Source organism: Choloepus didactylus, chromosome 11, assembly GCF_015220235.1.
Source record: "Choloepus didactylus isolate mChoDid1 chromosome 11, mChoDid1.pri, whole genome shotgun sequence".
NCBI classification, from domain to species: domain Eukaryota; kingdom Metazoa; phylum Chordata; class Mammalia; order Pilosa; family Megalonychidae; genus Choloepus; species Choloepus didactylus.
This window is the reverse complement of record NC_051317.1, coordinates 30607648-30626108: the sequence shown is the minus strand read 5'-3', so window position 1 is coordinate 30626108 and position 18461 is coordinate 30607648. Positions and strand designations below refer to the sequence as shown.

Here is an 18461-nt window from a genome sequence, read left to right as displayed (position 1 = left end):
GGCAAATGTAGGAAAAGAATAAAAAAAGGAATGGTTTTTTATAGAAAAGTTTGAGCTGTTTAGAATTATTAGATTGGATTTAACCTTCAAAATTCTTTATTAGAAAACCTTTAATGACTCAAACAATTCTTTTTTAAAAAAAATGTTCTAAGTTCAACAAAAAAGCCACACTTTTAGAATATCATCCTATCCTGACCCTGTTTATTTTTATCCTGGCCAGTCTCTGCCCATCTGAAATCCGGATAAAGTGAGCATGATATATTTAAACTCCATGCTGGCAAATGATTTATGTATGTTGCCTTCATATCTCTGCTGCTTCTCCCTGCTTAAATAAAAATAACATATTTCCAATAACATGTGGCATTTGCTCTGGCATGAGAATAGAACTCTGTAAGGCCAACACTTAGATGCAAATGAGGGAGGGCTCAGAGGAGGCATCGATTTTGTTTTAATGGGCTCACATCCTGGTGCCACAGAGACCCCTTCTTGCGGGGCTTGTGTCAGGGTCTGGATCACCAGTTTGATCCTGTTGTGTCTTTTAGTTTTGCTTTAAAAAAATACATCCATGGACACAGATTCATCGACTTCTGGGGTCAACTTCATCGCCCTAAGGGGATTCCAATGTCAGGGGCCGTTTGATATGGGGTGGATCTTCTGTGCTTTCGCTGGAAGGAAAGGGGGCAGATTCGACTGGGATGAGTAACAGCCCGGGTGGTCATCCTCATGCCACTCAAGCTGTCAGCCTGACTCCCAAATCTATCTACATTGTTCTTTCAGAATAATGTATTGTGCACCAGTTCCCAGCCACACACGGGCTTTGTGCCCCCCATACACTGCCTGTTTTCCTATAGCTACTACCCTCAACGGTAGAATCAGCCTTTGAATTTTAGTTTAGGAAGTGAAAACCGAGTTTCTGGCAGGCGAGTAAATTCCTTATTCAGTGTCTCACAGGGAGGGATTCGACCCAGGGCTGATTGATTCCATAGCCCATTCAGTACTAAAATAGCCACACGTTCAAATTTTAAAGGAAAATGATCTGAAATACTGACAAGGGCCAAGAAAGTCTTCTGATAAACAATTTAAAATAAAAGCTTAAAATGAACTCATGTACTAGGGTGAAATGTTAGCTGAAGTATCTTTTAAATAAATAGAGCTTAGGGTGTGTAAAAATTGTCACCTTCCAGAATTACTACCCTTAACTGTTTTCCAAAGAAATATCTCTGTAATTTAGTGGTTGCTTAGACTAGAATTTTGTGCTAAGCACACAATTTCAATTATGTTGAGAAACTTTAATGGGACTCTTTAACAAACAAGTTTACAAATCTTGAGAATGCAAATGGCAGCTGAAGGAGAAACCCTCTAAATCACACCACACTTACTTAGATTTGGTTCAGTTACATTTCGTTGATTTTTATAGAGAACAGCCATGACATGCTTTAGTTTTCTTTTGGCAAACCACGAACTAGTTCAAGCACAGGCAATCAGAGGACAACGCACAACGGAAAGCCCTTCCCAATGGACTGGAGACAACAACGACTGTGGAGAAAAACCAGCAACTGGACATGGGCAGCGTAGGGACCTGACACACATTCCATGTAGAGATGTTTACTGGTTTAAAGTCTTGCTTTCCAGAATCATCATTTTCCCCATTCAGGCAGTGCCTCTAGATGATCTGATTCAGTCGTTCACCCTCTTCTTATAATAAACATTTCTTTCTGATTTATTTTAAGCCACATGCATTTTTCCCCTCTCCTTTTGAGGATCACAGAGTCGGGTAACTTTGGAAAGCGTACAACAAAGTCTCCATGAGAATTAGGTGATAGTCTGGACATTTCCGGAAACCTCATGCTAGACAGATTGGCACCCTACCGTCAAAATGACGACAGTGTTCACAAAATAAAATCACGTTGGGAGAGAAGGTGAGCGGGGATGAAAGCAGTACATCAGGTCACAGAATGTTTCTATTTTAGCTCGCTTCATGTCATCGCAGAGATTGCCCAAGATCTAGAGATGCAAAGTGACTGTGAGTCAACAAAATAGGACAGTCACGTAGATTACCTTCAGCTGGAGAGATGGGGAAGCAGCTTCCTAGTTTTCACTCTGCAAGAGGAATGGGTTCATTGGCAGTGGGAAACAGATCAGCTGTTTATTCCCTCATTGTAGACCACTTTACTGACCCCAGAGGATGACTTTGGTACCCGAACCTGTTCACTCCCCCTTGCTCTTTGTCCAGCCCTGGCATAACCTTGAAACCAGATCTTCTTTCCCCTTGGATCTACGCTCTATTCCATTACTCTGCTTGGTTATTTCTGTTTGGCCAGCACACTTGGCTCCTGTGTTTCTTTGGAACCAAGAGATCATTGCTTATTGCTTTCCTGAACGCCAACAGTGTTTGTTTGGCCTTTCCAGCCTGCTGGCCACATTCTGTGGGTCAGACGGGCCTTGGGGCAGACTAGAGGCTGCCCACGTCAGATAAGGTAGAACACAGCATAAAGTAAGGGATGGGACCTTGTATTATTTTAAGGTCTTTGGCAAAAAGAAAGGTTTGCGATCACACAGGCTGCGCTCCAGGCCCCTTTCGACAGCTTCCCAAGCATTCGGGAGTGGGATTGATGCCCTTTGCACCAAGTCACTTTTGACACGTAAAGAATTATCTTTGGGTGACTCATGGCCAGTTTGGAAGACCTGTGGCTCTGTGACTCAAGGTGGGGTCAAACGTGTGCTTGGATCCGGGCCCATGAATTGCCTCACGGTCTCACAAGAAGCAACCCAGAGGATCGGGAAGCATCAGCAAGAGAAGTGGCCTCGGCTTCTTTCCTCTGGTGGACTTTGCACCGGCCACTCAACCTCCCTGGGCTTGGTTCCCTCCACCGTTGAGTGCGTAAAGCTTTGGCTAAATGGCCCCCCAGATTCCATGGCTCTATCCTCACCACAGCTAGAAAGCAAAATGCCATCATAATTTTGCACTTTTTGTTAGAAGGATGCAGGTAACACACTGTGTCTAAAATATCATTCCTATGCATGGGGTGAGCGTCACATGCCACTTCAGGCTTTGAGGTTGGATGCTTCTGAGATCAGCTCTATAGAGAGGGTCCCTGCAGGTGAGAAGTGGCAAGAAGCCACCCAGTTCTGCCTTCCAGGGCTGGTGAGGACACAGACCGCACCCTCTACAGGGCCTTAGCCCCTCTCCCATTTCTATCCCTGGCCTTCTTTTTTCCCTTCACCCAGTCCTAGCTCAAACCTGACTGATGCCATGAAACTTGCCCTGGTTATGAGTCAGGGAATATCCGGACGTGCACAATGTCTATAGTCTACACAGTGCAACGTGGCGCTCAGTTATCTGTCTTCTGTCTGATCTTACTTGCCAGCTTCTCAGTATTATTCTTGCCTTATGAGTTCCTCCAGGGAAGGAGCTGTGTTTTAAACTTCTGCATTCCAAAGAGCACAGAAGAGAAGGTTGAGTGAATGAGGGATGGTCAATAAATATGGTTGATCTTTTGACTTAAATTAGTGGGCTGGGGACAGAAAGCAAGTCTACGATTACAAGGTAGCTGTGTCTTAACAATTGTAATAGTTCATTCCCAGCCATTACCAAGTGTCTTTTACTTAGAGTCTTATAATTTAAATTTCCTGATGCTGCAATAATGAAACCTGACATTCATACAACAACTCTGGGTTTCCCAACCACTTTCTCCCTCCGAATATGGGTGTGTGGGGGTGTAAAGTAGTGTTACTTACCTTGTTGCTCAAATAAAGCTTCCTAGACACCAGTGAATCTCTGTCTTGCAGAAACTTAGCTTGTCCACCCCCCAGCACTTATCCCCGGCCAGGAGAACTAAGGGGCAGCGGGCCCCGGAGAACCACTGACTGGGAAGGAACTTTGTATTGAGGGGAAGCACACACACAGATTGCTTTTTTCCCTTTCTTTTGCTCTGTGGCCTCCGGCTTGGTTCATGTGGAGATGGAGGGATATGAGAGTTTGCACCCACTGTCCCAGTTTTCCCTCGCTGTCTGCCTGAAGAGGGTTTGGATTTCCTAAGAGGGTTTATCCTCGGCCCATGTGGAAACATGACCCACCCACAGGCTTACAGGATCTGGAGTGAGCGGCTTTCCCACATGGGCGCCGTGACCAGGTGTCTCCCCCAGAAGGGTGGACTGAGGCTTGCAGCCGAGGTTTGGACGGCCTGATGGGACAGTCAGGAGCTGACACGCGGCATCATGAGGACACGCCTGCTGCTGGGCCCCACCATCTGGCCAAGCACCGCCATGTTGGTCTACACTGGCACGGGCCACCATGGAGGAGCTCTCACATCTGACTGAGTAATCATTCTGTTTCTCTAAGATGAAGGATTTTACCAGTTTAAGCAAAATAATGGCTTTTCTTTTCACAAAAGAATGCATGTCTTCGGTAACATCCAACTTCTAACAAACCTAATGGAAGTGCCATGCAAAAGAAGTCAAGTTCAGGGTAAACAGAGAGTTTGAAATCAAGCCAAGTGCCCCCCTCCCCACGCCCCTTGCTGTTGACAATTACCTGGCCCGTCCTTAAGATCCAATCAACCTCCTGCTGTCCATCCGGTGTAGAACTTCCTGAAACAACAGACAATGCACTTTTCCATCACTAGAAACAACACTGACACGCTGACGTGACCCAGCTTTGGAACTGTATGTGTGTATGATTCCTAAAGGAAAGCTGCCTGTAATTTTACGTCAGAGGAGGAGAAAGTCTGCAAAGAAGTAAACTCAGGTGCTTTCTTGGAGACGTTTCTGTCCTAGCTCTTTACTCGACACCATGTAATTCCATTACGACAAATAGCCCAAGAGCCCAAAGGCCATCAGCTAAATGTCAGGTTTACGGGATGGAGAATTCTGCCACAGAGGATCAGATGAATGAACAGTTTAAGTTCATTGTCATCGAATTTCAGGGCTATTACTGCTCCGTGGGAACATGAGCAGGTCAAACGCTCTCAACACAGTGTCATTTGGGCCCAACAGAGCTGTATCTGTGTATCTCCAGCATGTAAGAAAGTGTCAGAAAATAAAAGCCACAATCAAGGGTAGATTTGGTTAATCAGTAAACGCGCTGGGAGGAGGTGACCCCTGTCCTTTGGTGTAAACACGCCTCCCAGTCACCCAGAACTGACTGAAGAATTTTCCATCATCAGCAAAGAAGATCTCTTTTCCTTTATAGTGGTTAAACACAACAGGCAGTATTCAAATTTGGCCAAATCAGCCCTTCTAACGCCTCCGGTTAGCGTCTAATTTTAATGCATTGCATGTTTACAAAGACTACGGGGTTCATAGACTCATTTCCTATAACTTGCTGGAGAACACAGCTCCTGGTGCCTGGATGTCACGGTATCTGTTACATTTGAAATACTTAAAAATCTTAAAAGATTAAATATTTCAAATGAAGGACTAGCCGATAGTGACTCGATTCTTGAAGCAGTGAATCAGGTATGCATGATTTTATTTAAAATGTGTCCAATAAGATTTTCCACTTGGAATGAACATTTTTTATTTCTTTCCGCATATCATTATAAATAGCATTTCCTCATTTCATGGAGTTTCTTAGAAAGTTCTAAGGAACTTAACAGAAGAGACAAAAGTAAATGGTGGAGATTAAATAACAGGACATATATATCACAGCAGGGTGCTCACACACCCCGGCGTTGGGGGCACGCAAGTGACTGGGGGGGAGAAAGAAACCCGGTCATGCAAATCGTCATACGGTCACTTGGTGTCCTTTGGAAGTTCTGGCGTTCACCGTCACTAGCACATAGGAGAAAATGAGTCTGATGATGTCAGTGCATGGTGAACCGTCGCTTGCTGTTGGTGGCTGTCGGACCAGCTGAGAGAAGACAGGAGCACAATGCACCATCCGAGGAGTACTTCATCGCATCAGATGCGACTGCTCTCACCGCTGCCCGTCGCTGCTCTGCGTCCCAGGGAAGGCGTCCCCGGCGTCTGTCCTGGCCGTGTCCGGCGGCCACAGTGTCCCCTGCCTCTCACCTAACTGTGCAGGTTTATCAGCGGACAGCAGCACACCACAAAATCAGCAGAGAGAGCACATTTAACCAAAATGGGCAGTTGTGTTTTTGAATCACTGGAACCTGGCGATAGTAAATTTTTGTTTTCATGAGCCAAACGTCATAGCACAAATGGGGTCTAAATGTCGTCACAGTGGACCAAGGGCCACAGAAGGACAAAAGGACATGTCTTCAAGTTATGTTGACCTGCCGGGAAGATACAGAGTACGGCAAACATGTACTGGGGACGCACGCGTCCTCATGAAACACGAACGGCGCCATTCGCGTGGAAATGAGTCAAGCGGGGCACTGGGTTCCTGCCTGCCCGTGGGAGCTGCTGTCATGGAAAGAAGAGAAGGACAAGACGGCCAGAGCGGGCAGGACGGGGAGGGGCTGGGAAACGTCAGCGTCTCAACATTTGTTCTAAAGTGACTTAAAGTTGATCATTCATTTATAATCGAAACTTAATCCCGAACAGCGTCTGCTCCCTCTTTCTCTCTGTAAACACGTTTGTTCATAAATAACTTAAAACGTCTCCTTGACATTCATGAGACAGTCCTGGCTGGAGTAAAAAAGGAGGCGGGATGTGCAGTGTTGAGGGGGAGATGGGGACTCTGTGTGTGGAGAGGCGGCACGATGCCGACATCAGCCATCAGAGACGGGTGGGGTCACCCAGCCGTATTTTTCATGAGTCTTCACCAAACTCTTAAAGGTCGCTTCTGCTTCCTTGCGACTGAAGGACTTTTTTGACTTGCCGGCTTTTCTACAGATCCGCCCCTGCAGTAGATAAAAAGAAAAACCAGCTTAGAACTTCAGCAGTGATTCTGTTTCCCACCAACTTTGTCCAAAACACACAAAACCATGTCTGAATTGGGGTGTTGTACTGGGTACCAGAAACGACGGGAACGGCACTGGCTGAGCAGATACGGAACTTTCCAGCTCTGAAGAATCAGCCAGGTACAGAGCAGACAGAGGAGCTCGGGGGTGGGCAAAATTTAGGGAAGGGAGAAGACAAGCTGGGTGCTGGCTTCAGAAACTCCACATTGGCTTAATCTGAATCTGCTCATTCTCTGAACCTCTCTGAACCTCTGCACCATTCTCAAGACAGTACCGGAAAAGCCCGCTTTATCCAAGTGTATCGATTCAGAACTGAGTTGCTCTCCCAAAGGCAAAATAATGTTCTAACTTCCTTTCCCCTCCCTCGAAAGAATGCCTTTAATTATAACTCATAATTCTTCTTTGATAACAGTAAAGATCTCTCTCTGTCTCTCTCTCTCTAGATATATATTTATATATTCATGCACATATAAAACCCCTTGCTTTTTAAATTCAATTTCAGGAGCAATTAGTCAGTTTCTTTTAATTCATGTCCCTTCCTAATCGTTTCAGAGAAGATAGTGTGGTCCTTTCTGCAGAGTGGAGGCTGTCCCTGAGTCACTGCTATGTGACACTCTCCCGGGGATGGACAGATGGCCAAGGGGACAGGTCCACCTCAGCTCCCAGGGATCGGGTGCTTTCTGGTCCACAGGACAGAGGACAGAGGACAGAGGGGTTGGTCCATCTTAAGATGGGCTCCAGAGGCTCCAGACCAAGAGAAAGATGCCGGATGACACTGCCGATGGCAACTTGTCTCAGGATAATGACACTTTCAGAAAGCCCTGTGGAAGGTGCTGATGGGGCACCGAGGAGGACAACCAGACTGAAGTCAATCAGAGTCTGGGTAACACTGGGGACCCTCAATCAGCTGGCACTGTTGCTTCTTGCATTCTCTCAGCCTCAACTGTCCTTCGCTGACACTCTCGATGGCAGGTCAACCCAAACTCTCCTTTAGCCTCTTGGGCAGACTTACACATAACTTTCCTTATCTTTCCCCCACGATGCATTCGTCTTCCTGAGTGTCTCATGCACGGGCTTTGCAGAAGGGCTAGAAACACCGCTCTGGAAAACCTGGCTGGGTCTCCCCAAGTAGTGAGCTTGTGTAGGCTACCACCAACAACCTCCTGCTGTCCACGAATGTCACCAGCAGCGGCTCACTCTGGATGGGCCCTCTGCATCCCTGTATTTTAGTATTTTTGCTGGAGCACAGCTGTGGGCCCGTGTGTCCATGTGGTAAGGGCACCTGGCCTGGAACAAGGCCACCCCACCAGCCGGCCGCACCGTGCCCTGCCATGAGTCTGTTTTCTTTTACAGTCACCGATGCAGCAGTCACCCCGGCAGGGTGGCCATTGATGGGCAAGTTTTGCCCAATCTTAGCAATCTGATAACTCACAGGTAACTCCAGGGGGAAGAGAGCTGCACCCACCACTTTCGGCAAATGGCATCCTATCACTAGAGACTGGGAATGGATGGCCTTTTATCTACTTGAATTCAGAGCTTAGGGTTCCTTTTCAACATTGGTGTTTTCAGCAGTGGACATTGAGACCAATCTCTAGTTGAGGAGTCGGGAACCCAAGGTTATAGTCCTCTTTGCCCCTTCAGTCATCTCTCTGGCTTAGCTGTTCAATCTGCCAAACAAGGGCAGGTCCACCTTTCCTAATTTGCTGTTTGGTTCACACCCGACGCGCTCTTAAAAGGGTGAAGGAAGACTGGAAGGGAAGACAGGAAACAGCCCTTTATTGACTTCTAGAAACTTCCCTACTTTCCACCAGGATATGACTCTAATTTTTAATTTTCTAACTTCATAATTAGTTTATGCAGTAGAGTTGCACTTGATAAAAGGAGACCACCAAAAGCTAATATATTTATAATAATTGTCTTCATGGGTGGAGATCAAAGTCCAAAATGATTTCATTAAACATCTGCAAATGTTGACATCAATGTCTACACCAAGTATCAAGGGCTTTATTTTTTGTATAAAATGCAATTTTTAACCATCTCTGTTTTTTTTTTTCCCGACAGTTCTGACAATTTAGGGTATGATTTGAGAATTCTGAACCCAGACAAATCTGGGGCTCACAATCATCTTGGAATATTCTGTCACTTTTGGAATAAATATATACTCTGCCTGTTCTTAGTGAAAGTCCCAATTGTTACAAAAAACAGCCAACAGAACCCCAGATGAACAGACCACTCTTTGTTGCCTTTTCTTCCTGGGAAGAATTATAGACAGAAAGCCCTCGTGCTCCAGCTTTAGTCAATTCAGCAACCAGGGGACAGAGTCTATGAGCAGCCCGGGGCCTCTGTGCCATCGCCCCACCCAGCTGTCCGGAGACACTGCTGCTCTCATTGCCTGTATTTTACACCCAGTCTCACAGTTAACAAACACCTTCCCCAGGATGGGCTGTGCGCTTCTGGAGAGCCATCTGAACATCACTGAGTGAAATGCTGGGCTTGAAAACCACCACTTCTAATTCTTGGCTGGGCAGGGGTCATGGGACTGTTTGCATGGAAATGACCTTGGGGTGTCCTCTACATCAAGGAGGGGGGGACTGCACCACCACATCTGGGCCCTGATGTTCCTCCGACCACAGCTCACGTTTGGGGCACCCTCATTCTTTCTTCCAGGGTACAGCCTAAAGTCTGGACTTCCAGGGACACTGTAGGCCAAACTCCTCTGATCCCCTGAATCTTCTGTAAGGTGGAGACAATGCCCATTTCTCAGCATCATTGTGAACGTCAAATAAGATACCAGATTTGACAACTCTTAAGAGTCACAGTTCTCCCTGTTAGTTTCCATTAACTAATAATCAAAGTGTCTAGTCTGAGATATTTCCTTTGAATGACTTTTATTTCTCCTAAGAAACCTCCACTTGTATTTAATACTAAAAGACCTGGCCGTGACAGCTTGACCCACTGTGTGGCACTGCACTGTCATTAAGAGTTTGTGACACTGTTTTTGACAAGTCAGCACTTTCTCTCCTGAGCCACACACTGTAAATGAGTAGCCATGAGCAAGCATAGGGTTTTGCCATAACAACCTTAAAAATATCGCCATAATGATGACACAGAGAAGTGCTAATGACAGTACAGTTTTCTAGGACTGTGTCACACAAAACCTTCAGCAAGTGCTTTGGTTTGACTTTCAAAAATTTCCTTATGGCTTTTTGGGGGTCAAGCACAATGATTCAACAGGAAAACCTTTGCGCACAGCTACTAAGTGACCCCAAACTCCAGTCTTCAGTTCAGACCCCTGATCTAGCATGGTCTTCATCACATCACCTTAAACTTCAGCCTGGTTCTGGCTCACCTGCATCTGCCTTGATTGTCTCAGACTTCCCGTTCATTCATTCATCCATCCACTCTCTTCAAAACAAAGGACAAAATGTGCCAGGCCCCTGCTGCTGGGGGCCTAGAGAGAGAAGGTGAAGGCAGGTTTCTTGCCCTTGGCAGTCCTGGCATTGGGGTCAGATAATTCTTGGGTATGTGGGGCTGCCTGGGCACTGGAGGGTGTTTAGCAGCATCCCTGACCTCCACTCTCTAGATTTCGGTAGCACCCCGAGTTGCAACAACAAAATAGTCTCCAGACATCGCCAACTGTCCTGTTGGGGGTAAAATCACCCAACTGAGAACCACTGGCGTGTAGACTCAGGATGGCTGAGAGCAAGGAGGGAATCCATTCTCGACCCATTCAGCGAGTGTTCACTGCAAGCCTCCCCCTTGTCAGGAACGTTGCAGAGGTTACTACTTCTGGTCCTCCTAGATCTTACAGCCCAGAGGGAAGGACGGACACTCCTTTGGGGAATGGAGAAAGGTAGGAGGGGAGAGAAGAGCAGTTGAGTTGGTTGTCAGTGAGTGGAGAAAGATTTCCATATTCAGGGACACTTGAGCTGAGCCTGGACATCTGAGTGAGCCGTCCCCGGGCCATGGTGGGTGAGGCTAAGGGCCCCCAAAGGTGTAGGCGCCACACAGCCTGCTCTGCTCAGGGAACGACGTGCAGACGCCTGGGGGGGCTGGGGCATGGAGTTTTACAAGGGGCTGTGTGTTTCGGTGGACTAGGTGGGGCAGAGGGTTCAAATCCCTGCTCCAACACTTCCTGGCTGTGTGACTTGGGAGAGTTACTTAAACTCTCTGAATCTCAATTCCTTCATCTGTAAAATAAGCATAACAGTCACCTGACGTGACACTGGCGTTTCAGAAAGATGTCATTTGCTGAAACAGATATGATGTTCGGCCCAGTGTCAGGCCCGGAGGCTGGAGGGTGGGGTGGGCACCATAAATAGGGCTCCTTCTTTTTTTTGAATTATCACAGAAGTCTTCTCCTTTGCTTAAAAAGCACACACAAATCCTGACTTTTCACACGGATATTATGACTTGATTTATTAGGTCACAACAATGATTTTAGGCAAATCCAAGACACTGCATTTATATGACTAATTTAGCAGCTTTCAAAGTTATGTTTATTACAATCATTATAACAGGTGGGCATTAATTCCACATTTCTCACTTGATTAGATTTTTTTCTCTTTTTGCTTGCAAAGGTATTTCTTCGGCATTTTGGGTCTCCTTTGCCTAAGAATTACAGGCTTATGCTCCCTGAAAAAGAGTGAAACTCTCAGGAACTCATTTAGAGTCTTCAGGTTCCTGAAATCATTTCCTGAGCCCAAATTGGAGAGTTGCTACTTGTTTCCTAAGTCTTTGAAAATGTTAATTGTTAATCTAAAAGCCCTCATGCATACTAGACCCTCAACCTTGGGTTTCAGGCATGTGTTGTGTTCATTTTAGACTTTCTACATGATGTGCTGTTTGCAGGGGAATTTAAAGCTAGTGAGGATCTTAGCTGGAGGAAAACAAACGCCTCTGAAAGAAGGCCCACGTTGGTGACTTCACCTTTCTTTTGAAGTTTAGCTTTCAAAGCAAACCCCAGAAAAGACCGATTTGGAAGATTCTAAAGGACAGATAGGACTTGATAACAGCTGAGACTGTTTCAAAGAAACAAATTCCCAAATCAAAACCATTGCACCTAAGCCACCGGCAAGCAAGGGACTTTGGTTGGATTGCATCGAATTAAAGCCAAACAGAACTGGGGAGAGAAGATGCTCTGATTTCCATCTGCAGCTGTTATCGTGGGTCTGAGCACAAGTGGGCACGAGTGTGTGTACATGTGTGTGTGGCTGTGCTGGTGAGGTTCAAACTGTTCAAGCCTCAGCGGCAGAGACGAGGGTCCCTACAGTGAAACCACGGTCACCCTGGGGACAGCCTCTTGGCAGAGTCAGGGAAGCCCAAAGGCGCACGAAGTAGCTGGGAGGGCGGCCAGTTTGCACAGGTGTGTCCACACCTGTCAGGGACCCCTCCCAGCACCAACCAACGTAGGGAAGGGGATGGCTGAGGGAGGTGAGGAGCAGAAAGAGGGAAGGGGCAAAAGAACAGAGCTGGAAAAGGCTGTCGGGCAAATGAGGCAGAAAGCACCAGGCCAGGGACACAGGACCTGTTAACAAACCGACAGCAGGGTTTGGTCAAAAGTGGTGCCCCTCGTGGGATTGAGAACATCTTCTAGACCAAAAGGGGGATGCAGAATGAAATGAAATGAAGTTTCAGTGGCTGAGAGATTCCAAATGGAGTCGAGAGGTCACTCTGGTGGACATTCTCATGCACTATATAGATAACACTTTTTAGGTTTTAATGCATTGGAATAGGTAGAAGTAAATACCTGAAACTACCAAACTCCAACCCAGTAGCCTTGATTCTTGAAGATGATTGTATAACAATGTAGCTTACAAGGGGTGACAGAGTGATTGTGAAAACCCTGTGGATCACACTCCCTTTATCCATTTTATGGATGGATCAGTAGAAAAATGGGGATAAAAACTAAATGACAAATAGGGTGGGATGGGGAAGGATGATTTGGGTGTTCTTTTTTTACTTTTATTTTTTATTCTTATTCTTTCTGGTATAAGGAAAATGTTCAAAAATAGATTAGGGTGATGAATGCACAACTATATGATGGTACTGTGAACAGCTGAATGTACACCATGGATGATTCAATAAAACTGAATTTAATAAAAAAAAAAGGAAATGCAAAAAAAAAGAAAAAAGTGATGCTCAGAGGGTGTCAACACTCCACGCTTCTGCCCACAAGTACGAGGGCAACTGACCCAGGTTCAAGTGTACTTGCTGATCAGCTGCCACAGTGCGGCCATTTTCACACACACTAAGTGATCGCATTAAACAATCCCACAGACAACGCTTCAGGACGGGGACACTTGACCGTCAGGGCTTCTCAGGGAACTGAGCTTCAATTCAGCGACAGGCCAAAGGCTGCAGAGTTGAGCCTGGGCCTCCCTGGAAGGCAGCCGTGTGGTGACCAGAGGGCGCCAGGAGGGGGCGCTAGACCAAGACGACATGGCGTTGTGGCTGGCGGCAACATGGAATCTGGTGTGGAAAGGTTGTTCATTGTAAGGGTTGGAGGGAAACATCTGGGCTTGGAGGGTGACCACCACATAACTAGGATTTTCAAACAAGCTCAACACTCAGCCCCTCCCTGCCTCCTGCCCCCTCCCTGGGCACTGGGTATTCGCATTTCCCTGTTTGCAGTTGGGTTTTAATCAGAAGCTGATACCCAACATGGCTTTGGGTGCTTTCGTTATTTAGACATCTGGTAACAAACTCATCCTTACCCTCACCCCCAACCCCAGATACTTGTCAATTTAGTTCCCCAGATCTTGTTGCTAAAATCACTGTCAGGGAGCTTTTGGAAATAGTCGACTAAAAGTATCCATCTCAGAAACGATAAACCAAGTTGATCTTTCTTTGAGTCAGGTCTCGAGGACATGAGTTTGAGAGAACCCTCCTTCACGCCAAAGCCAAACACATACAGGCCATTAGAACAGCAAGTCGAGAACGTGTCTAGAACATTCCATGAGTGCGAGGACTCGGCACTAGGGGGTGAGACATGAGGACCATGTGGCCAAGTGGAACAGCTGCAGTCACCACTTGGGGTGATTTTAGGGGGAAAAGGCTGCTCGCGACTGAGGGACTTGGGGTGAAGCTTACTCTTGAGTCTATTTCTAAACAAAAAAATACATTCTGCTGAAGAAAAGCACTTTCAAACTGCTGTCGTTCCTCCTTCTAATGGGAATGTTTCCAGTCCACAATGTGTATTGGGGGCATCCGGATAACCAGTGGGGACACACCCTCCTTAGACAGAGGGCTGGGTGACGTCCCCCCCATCCTACTGTGGAACACAGTCGTGCCCTCCGCATGTCCTCTCTGAGCCTCACACCTGTGGTGTGTCCACTGTCCATTCCTAAAGACACACTTGGGCTCATCAAAGCTGGGGACACAGAGGGGCTGTGGAAAGCAGGCTAAACACGTACTCTCGTCTTTGGACACTGACGAGACTTCTGATGCTATATGAAACGTTCGGCCTGCCACTCAATTCTGTATGAGGAGACATGGGCGCTGGGTGCCAGGAAGGATGCATAGCAGATGATAAATTTCCCCCTAGGAGTGTGACAGACCAGCACACAAACATCTAACATCTGCAGTAGGAAGAGTTTTCTAGAAGACCTTGGCACTACGGCATGTGGGGCAGGATGGTTCTTGTTTGTGGGGCGGTGCTGCATGTTGGGGGAGGTTTAGCAGCATCCCTGGCCTTTACCCACCAGATGCCAGTAGATCCCCCATCCCCAGCCAGAGGTGACAATCCAAACGTCTCCAGATGTTGCCAGTGTCCCCGGAAGGGCAGCGCCAGCTGTTGAGAACCCCTGCTGTGGATCGTGCGGGGAGGGGTTAGGGTTGTATTGGGCCCCCGGAAAGACTGGTTGAAGTCGTAAGTCCCTCACCTGCGAACTTGACCTTCTTTGGGAACAAGCTCATCGCAAATGGAACGAGTTAAGTTCAAATGAGGTCACACCGAGCAGGGCGGGCCTCAAGCCAATGCACTGGTGTCCCTCTAGGAGGAGGACATTTGAACACAGATGGACAGATAGAGGAGGGGAGGAGCCTGTGAGGAGACAGACGAGAAAGAAGGCCGTGACACTGCCACAGGCCGAGGGATGCCGAGGGCCACCTCCCACTGCCAGAAGCCGGGAGGAGGACGTGGAGCAGAACCCCCCCCAGACGGCGGAGGGGCCCGGCCTGCCCGCGCCTTCATCCCTGACAACCGGGCATGATGCACTTCTGCTGGTTTGTGGCCGTGTCACCATGGCCCCGGCGCACTAAGGCAGAGGGTACCGTGCGGGTGCGGAAGGGGACGTCTACCCTGGCCTGGGAGCGAGACAGTCAGGGGAAGCTTCCCAGTGCAGTGTCTTTGAACCCAGAGGGCCAGCAGGGACCCCCCAGCGGGAGGAAGGACGCCCTCGCGGGCAGGGGGACCCCGTGGGGAGGGAGGGCAGGAGGGCCTGGCACTGAGTACCCAGGCTGCTCCCGGGCCTCAGGGGGCCTGGGTGTTAGAGTGGGGGCCAGCAGGGAGGGGTTGGGGTGGACAGAAGGCAGGTGGGGTCTTTAGCACACTGCCCATCATTGGGATGCATCTGTGCAGCAGACGTGGGCTTGGCTTTCTTTTGAGATGGGCAACTTGGGGAGCAGCGTGGCCAATTGGGTTTGGGGTGTTGGCCAGTTAGAAGGTCCCTGAGATGGTCCATTGGGGGGTGGGAGGGTCTGGACTAAGGCGGGGGCCACGCGCGTGGAGAGGAAGGGGTGAGCAGGGGTTCAGGGGGCGGCATGGCCCTCGTGGAGGATGGAGCAGCCGGGGCGTTCCGGGTTTCTGACCTGGGGGGAGGCAGGAGGCTGCTGGGCACATCGGATTCGAGTCGCAAATTCAAACCATGGCTGAGGTCCCCAGGGAGGGAGGTGAGGGAGAAGGGGGATGTCCTGCCGGACTCTGAGCAGTTCACCCTCCCAGGGCCCCATTTCTTGCCTGTCACGTGACCGAGGACACTCGCAGGCAGGGAGACGGGTGGGCGAGGGGGCTGTGGACGTCCAGGGCGGCGCTGGTGAGCCAGCCCCAAGGGACCCTCTGGGCTGCCCCCAGGAAGGAACAGTTATCTTGGCAGAGTGACGGTGGCTTGACTCTAATAAGAAAAAGCCTAACTCTTACTGGCCTTATTTTTTAGTCATCTCTGCACGTTTAAAAAATCCAGTTCTATAAAAGAGTGCAGCTTAGCCATGAACAGGTCCAAGGGGAGAAACCTGTGCTCCCCCATTAAATGCCCACTCCTCCCAGTGAGCAAGGGCAGGGCTATCCCCAGGCAGCCTTGGCTGAAATGAATGAGTGAATGAATGAACAAATGAATGAGTGAGGGTGATGGGGCAGATCAGAGCCCCCTCTCCTGACAAGGCCACAGACCAGCTTTCTTATGAAATTGGACAAAGTAAGGAAATGACGTCTAGGATGCAAACCCATGTCACTCGAGAGAATGTTTCCTTAGCTGAATATTCTAGAATTCTCCACTGAGAACTCTTGTGCAACTACCGACTCTCTGTCTAAGCCTCTAAAATACTTCCCCAATTACCAGAAGTTAGAAGTACTCAGATATTTTCTCTTAGATTTGAAAACCTTGCAGAATGACCAGGCCAGCATTGGTTTTGCACAAACTTTAATAATATTGATTAGGAAGTAAAGTCAAGTCACTTTATTTAATCTAATCATAAAAAAAGGAATCATGAAGCCACTGCTACACAATTTGTGGATATCTTCAATGTTTGTGAAATATAAGCATCTCTTATCTCTACATTTTAAAGAAAGCACTAGCAATTATCAAATCTGTTTTGAAACAGACTGCATTTTCTTAGAAAAAGCAAACACAGAAAAATGAACTCTTTCAAGAGGAAACTCCTCTTTCAAAATTTAAATCTCCTGAACAGACATCTGCACACCGATGTTCACAGCAGCCTTACTCACAATCGCCAACGATGGAAACAACCCACGTGTCCATCAACAGATGAGTGGATAAACAAAATGTGTATATTATTCAGCAGCAAGGAGGAAGGACGTCCTGAAGCACTCAACAACATGGATGCACCCTGAAGACATTATGTTAAATGAAATAAGTCAGACCCAAAAGGACAAACATTGTATGATCTCACTGATATGAACTAATTATAATATGTAAACTCACAGACACAAAATATGGAATATAGGTTACCAGGATATAGAATGAGGCTAAAGAATGAGGAAGCAGTTGCTTAATATGGGCAGAATGTTTAAGTAGGTTGAACTTAAACATTTGGAAATAGACAGAGGTGATGGTAGCACGATACTGTGAGAATAACTAACAGTGCTGGATGGTGTGTGAATATGGTGGAAGAGGAAGTTGAGAGTCACGTATGTCACCAAAAGGAAAACTGGAGGTTAAAGCGTGAGAATGCACAAGGCAGCGTATCTTGTGGGGGACAACATCTGTGATTAACTGTACAGATACAAAAAAGTCTTTCATGAACTAGCGCAGATGTACAACACTATCGCAGGGAGTTAATAACACAGGGGTATATGGGAAAAACATACCTATTGCAAACTATGGACTATAATTAACAGTAATATTTTAATATTCTTCCATCAACAGTAATAAATGTCTTACATCAATACTATGGGTCAATAATAGGGGGGATAAGGAGTATGGGAGGATGTGGGTTTTCTTTTTTATTTTTATTTCTCTTCTGAAGTGATGAAATGTTCTAAAATTGATCATGGGGATGTATGCACAGCTAGGTGAGCCAGTGATTGTATATCCTGGATGCGTTGTATGGAGTGTGAATATATCTCAATATAATATATCTCAATATAATTAAAAAAAAACCTTAAATCTGTCAACTTTGATTCCTTGATAATTTTTTTTTTTTTTTTTTTTTTTGCTAAAAATTTAACTTATCATTTTGAATTATATTTTGGAGGTTTCCTTGGTATTTTCTGTTTCGGCCTCACTGTCCTTAGACTTAGATAGAGTAAGGGGCAGCTGGAGTCATTCCCCAAAGGTGGTCCACGGCCGGGACGGCTCTTGGAGCTATGGAGAAGGTCCCGGGTTGAAGAGAAGGCAACCAGGATATCGACAGTTCACGTCTCGAGATGCTACTGCACTTGGCTGAGGCTGCGGAAGTGAGTGTGCTCGAGTGTGCAGAGCGGGGTCCTGCCTGGCTTCCCCCAGCTGGACGGGGGTGCTCGGAGCAGCAGGGAGCACCCCCCCACCGTCTGCACCCTCGTCTTGAAATGGAGCTCCTGGGCTGCCGATGCCTTCATTTGCCACCGAGTTCCTTAAGCCCCAAGTGTATGGGAGCTGAAACCCCCTCATCCCCAAGACCCAAATCTCCTCCCCACAGCTGGGCAAGCCTCGGTGAGCTGACTTGAGGTGACCCCAGAGCGAATGAAGGGGTGCGCTGGGCCGCGGTGAAAATCCCTGTTCACTCCCAGCTTCGGCTCCCTGAGATAACCCACCACCTGTCTTGCTTGCCTCCGCGAGACACCGAACGCAAAAGGAAGTGGCTGGGGTCAGGCCCCCCCAAGGACACTGTGTTCCACTTTCAAGGCTGAAACACTTACTCAGCATCGAACAGCCACTT

The 18461-nt window shown here is 47.4% G+C and overlaps 1 protein-coding gene across 1 annotated transcript in view; it reads right to left on the bottom strand.

The window, feature by feature from the left end:
• Positions 1–5453: 5453 nt before the first annotated feature.
• The window catches only part of UBE2QL1 (ubiquitin conjugating enzyme E2 Q family like 1), a 45044-nt gene continuing 32036 nt past the window's right edge, over positions 5454–18461 (bottom strand). The window contains exon 2 of the mRNA XM_037799488.1: positions 5454–6806. Within this exon, the coding sequence (XP_037655416.1) occupies positions 6675–6806 (132 nt within the window). The 3' untranslated portion in view covers positions 5454–6674. The remainder of the gene's footprint in view (positions 6807–18461) is intronic.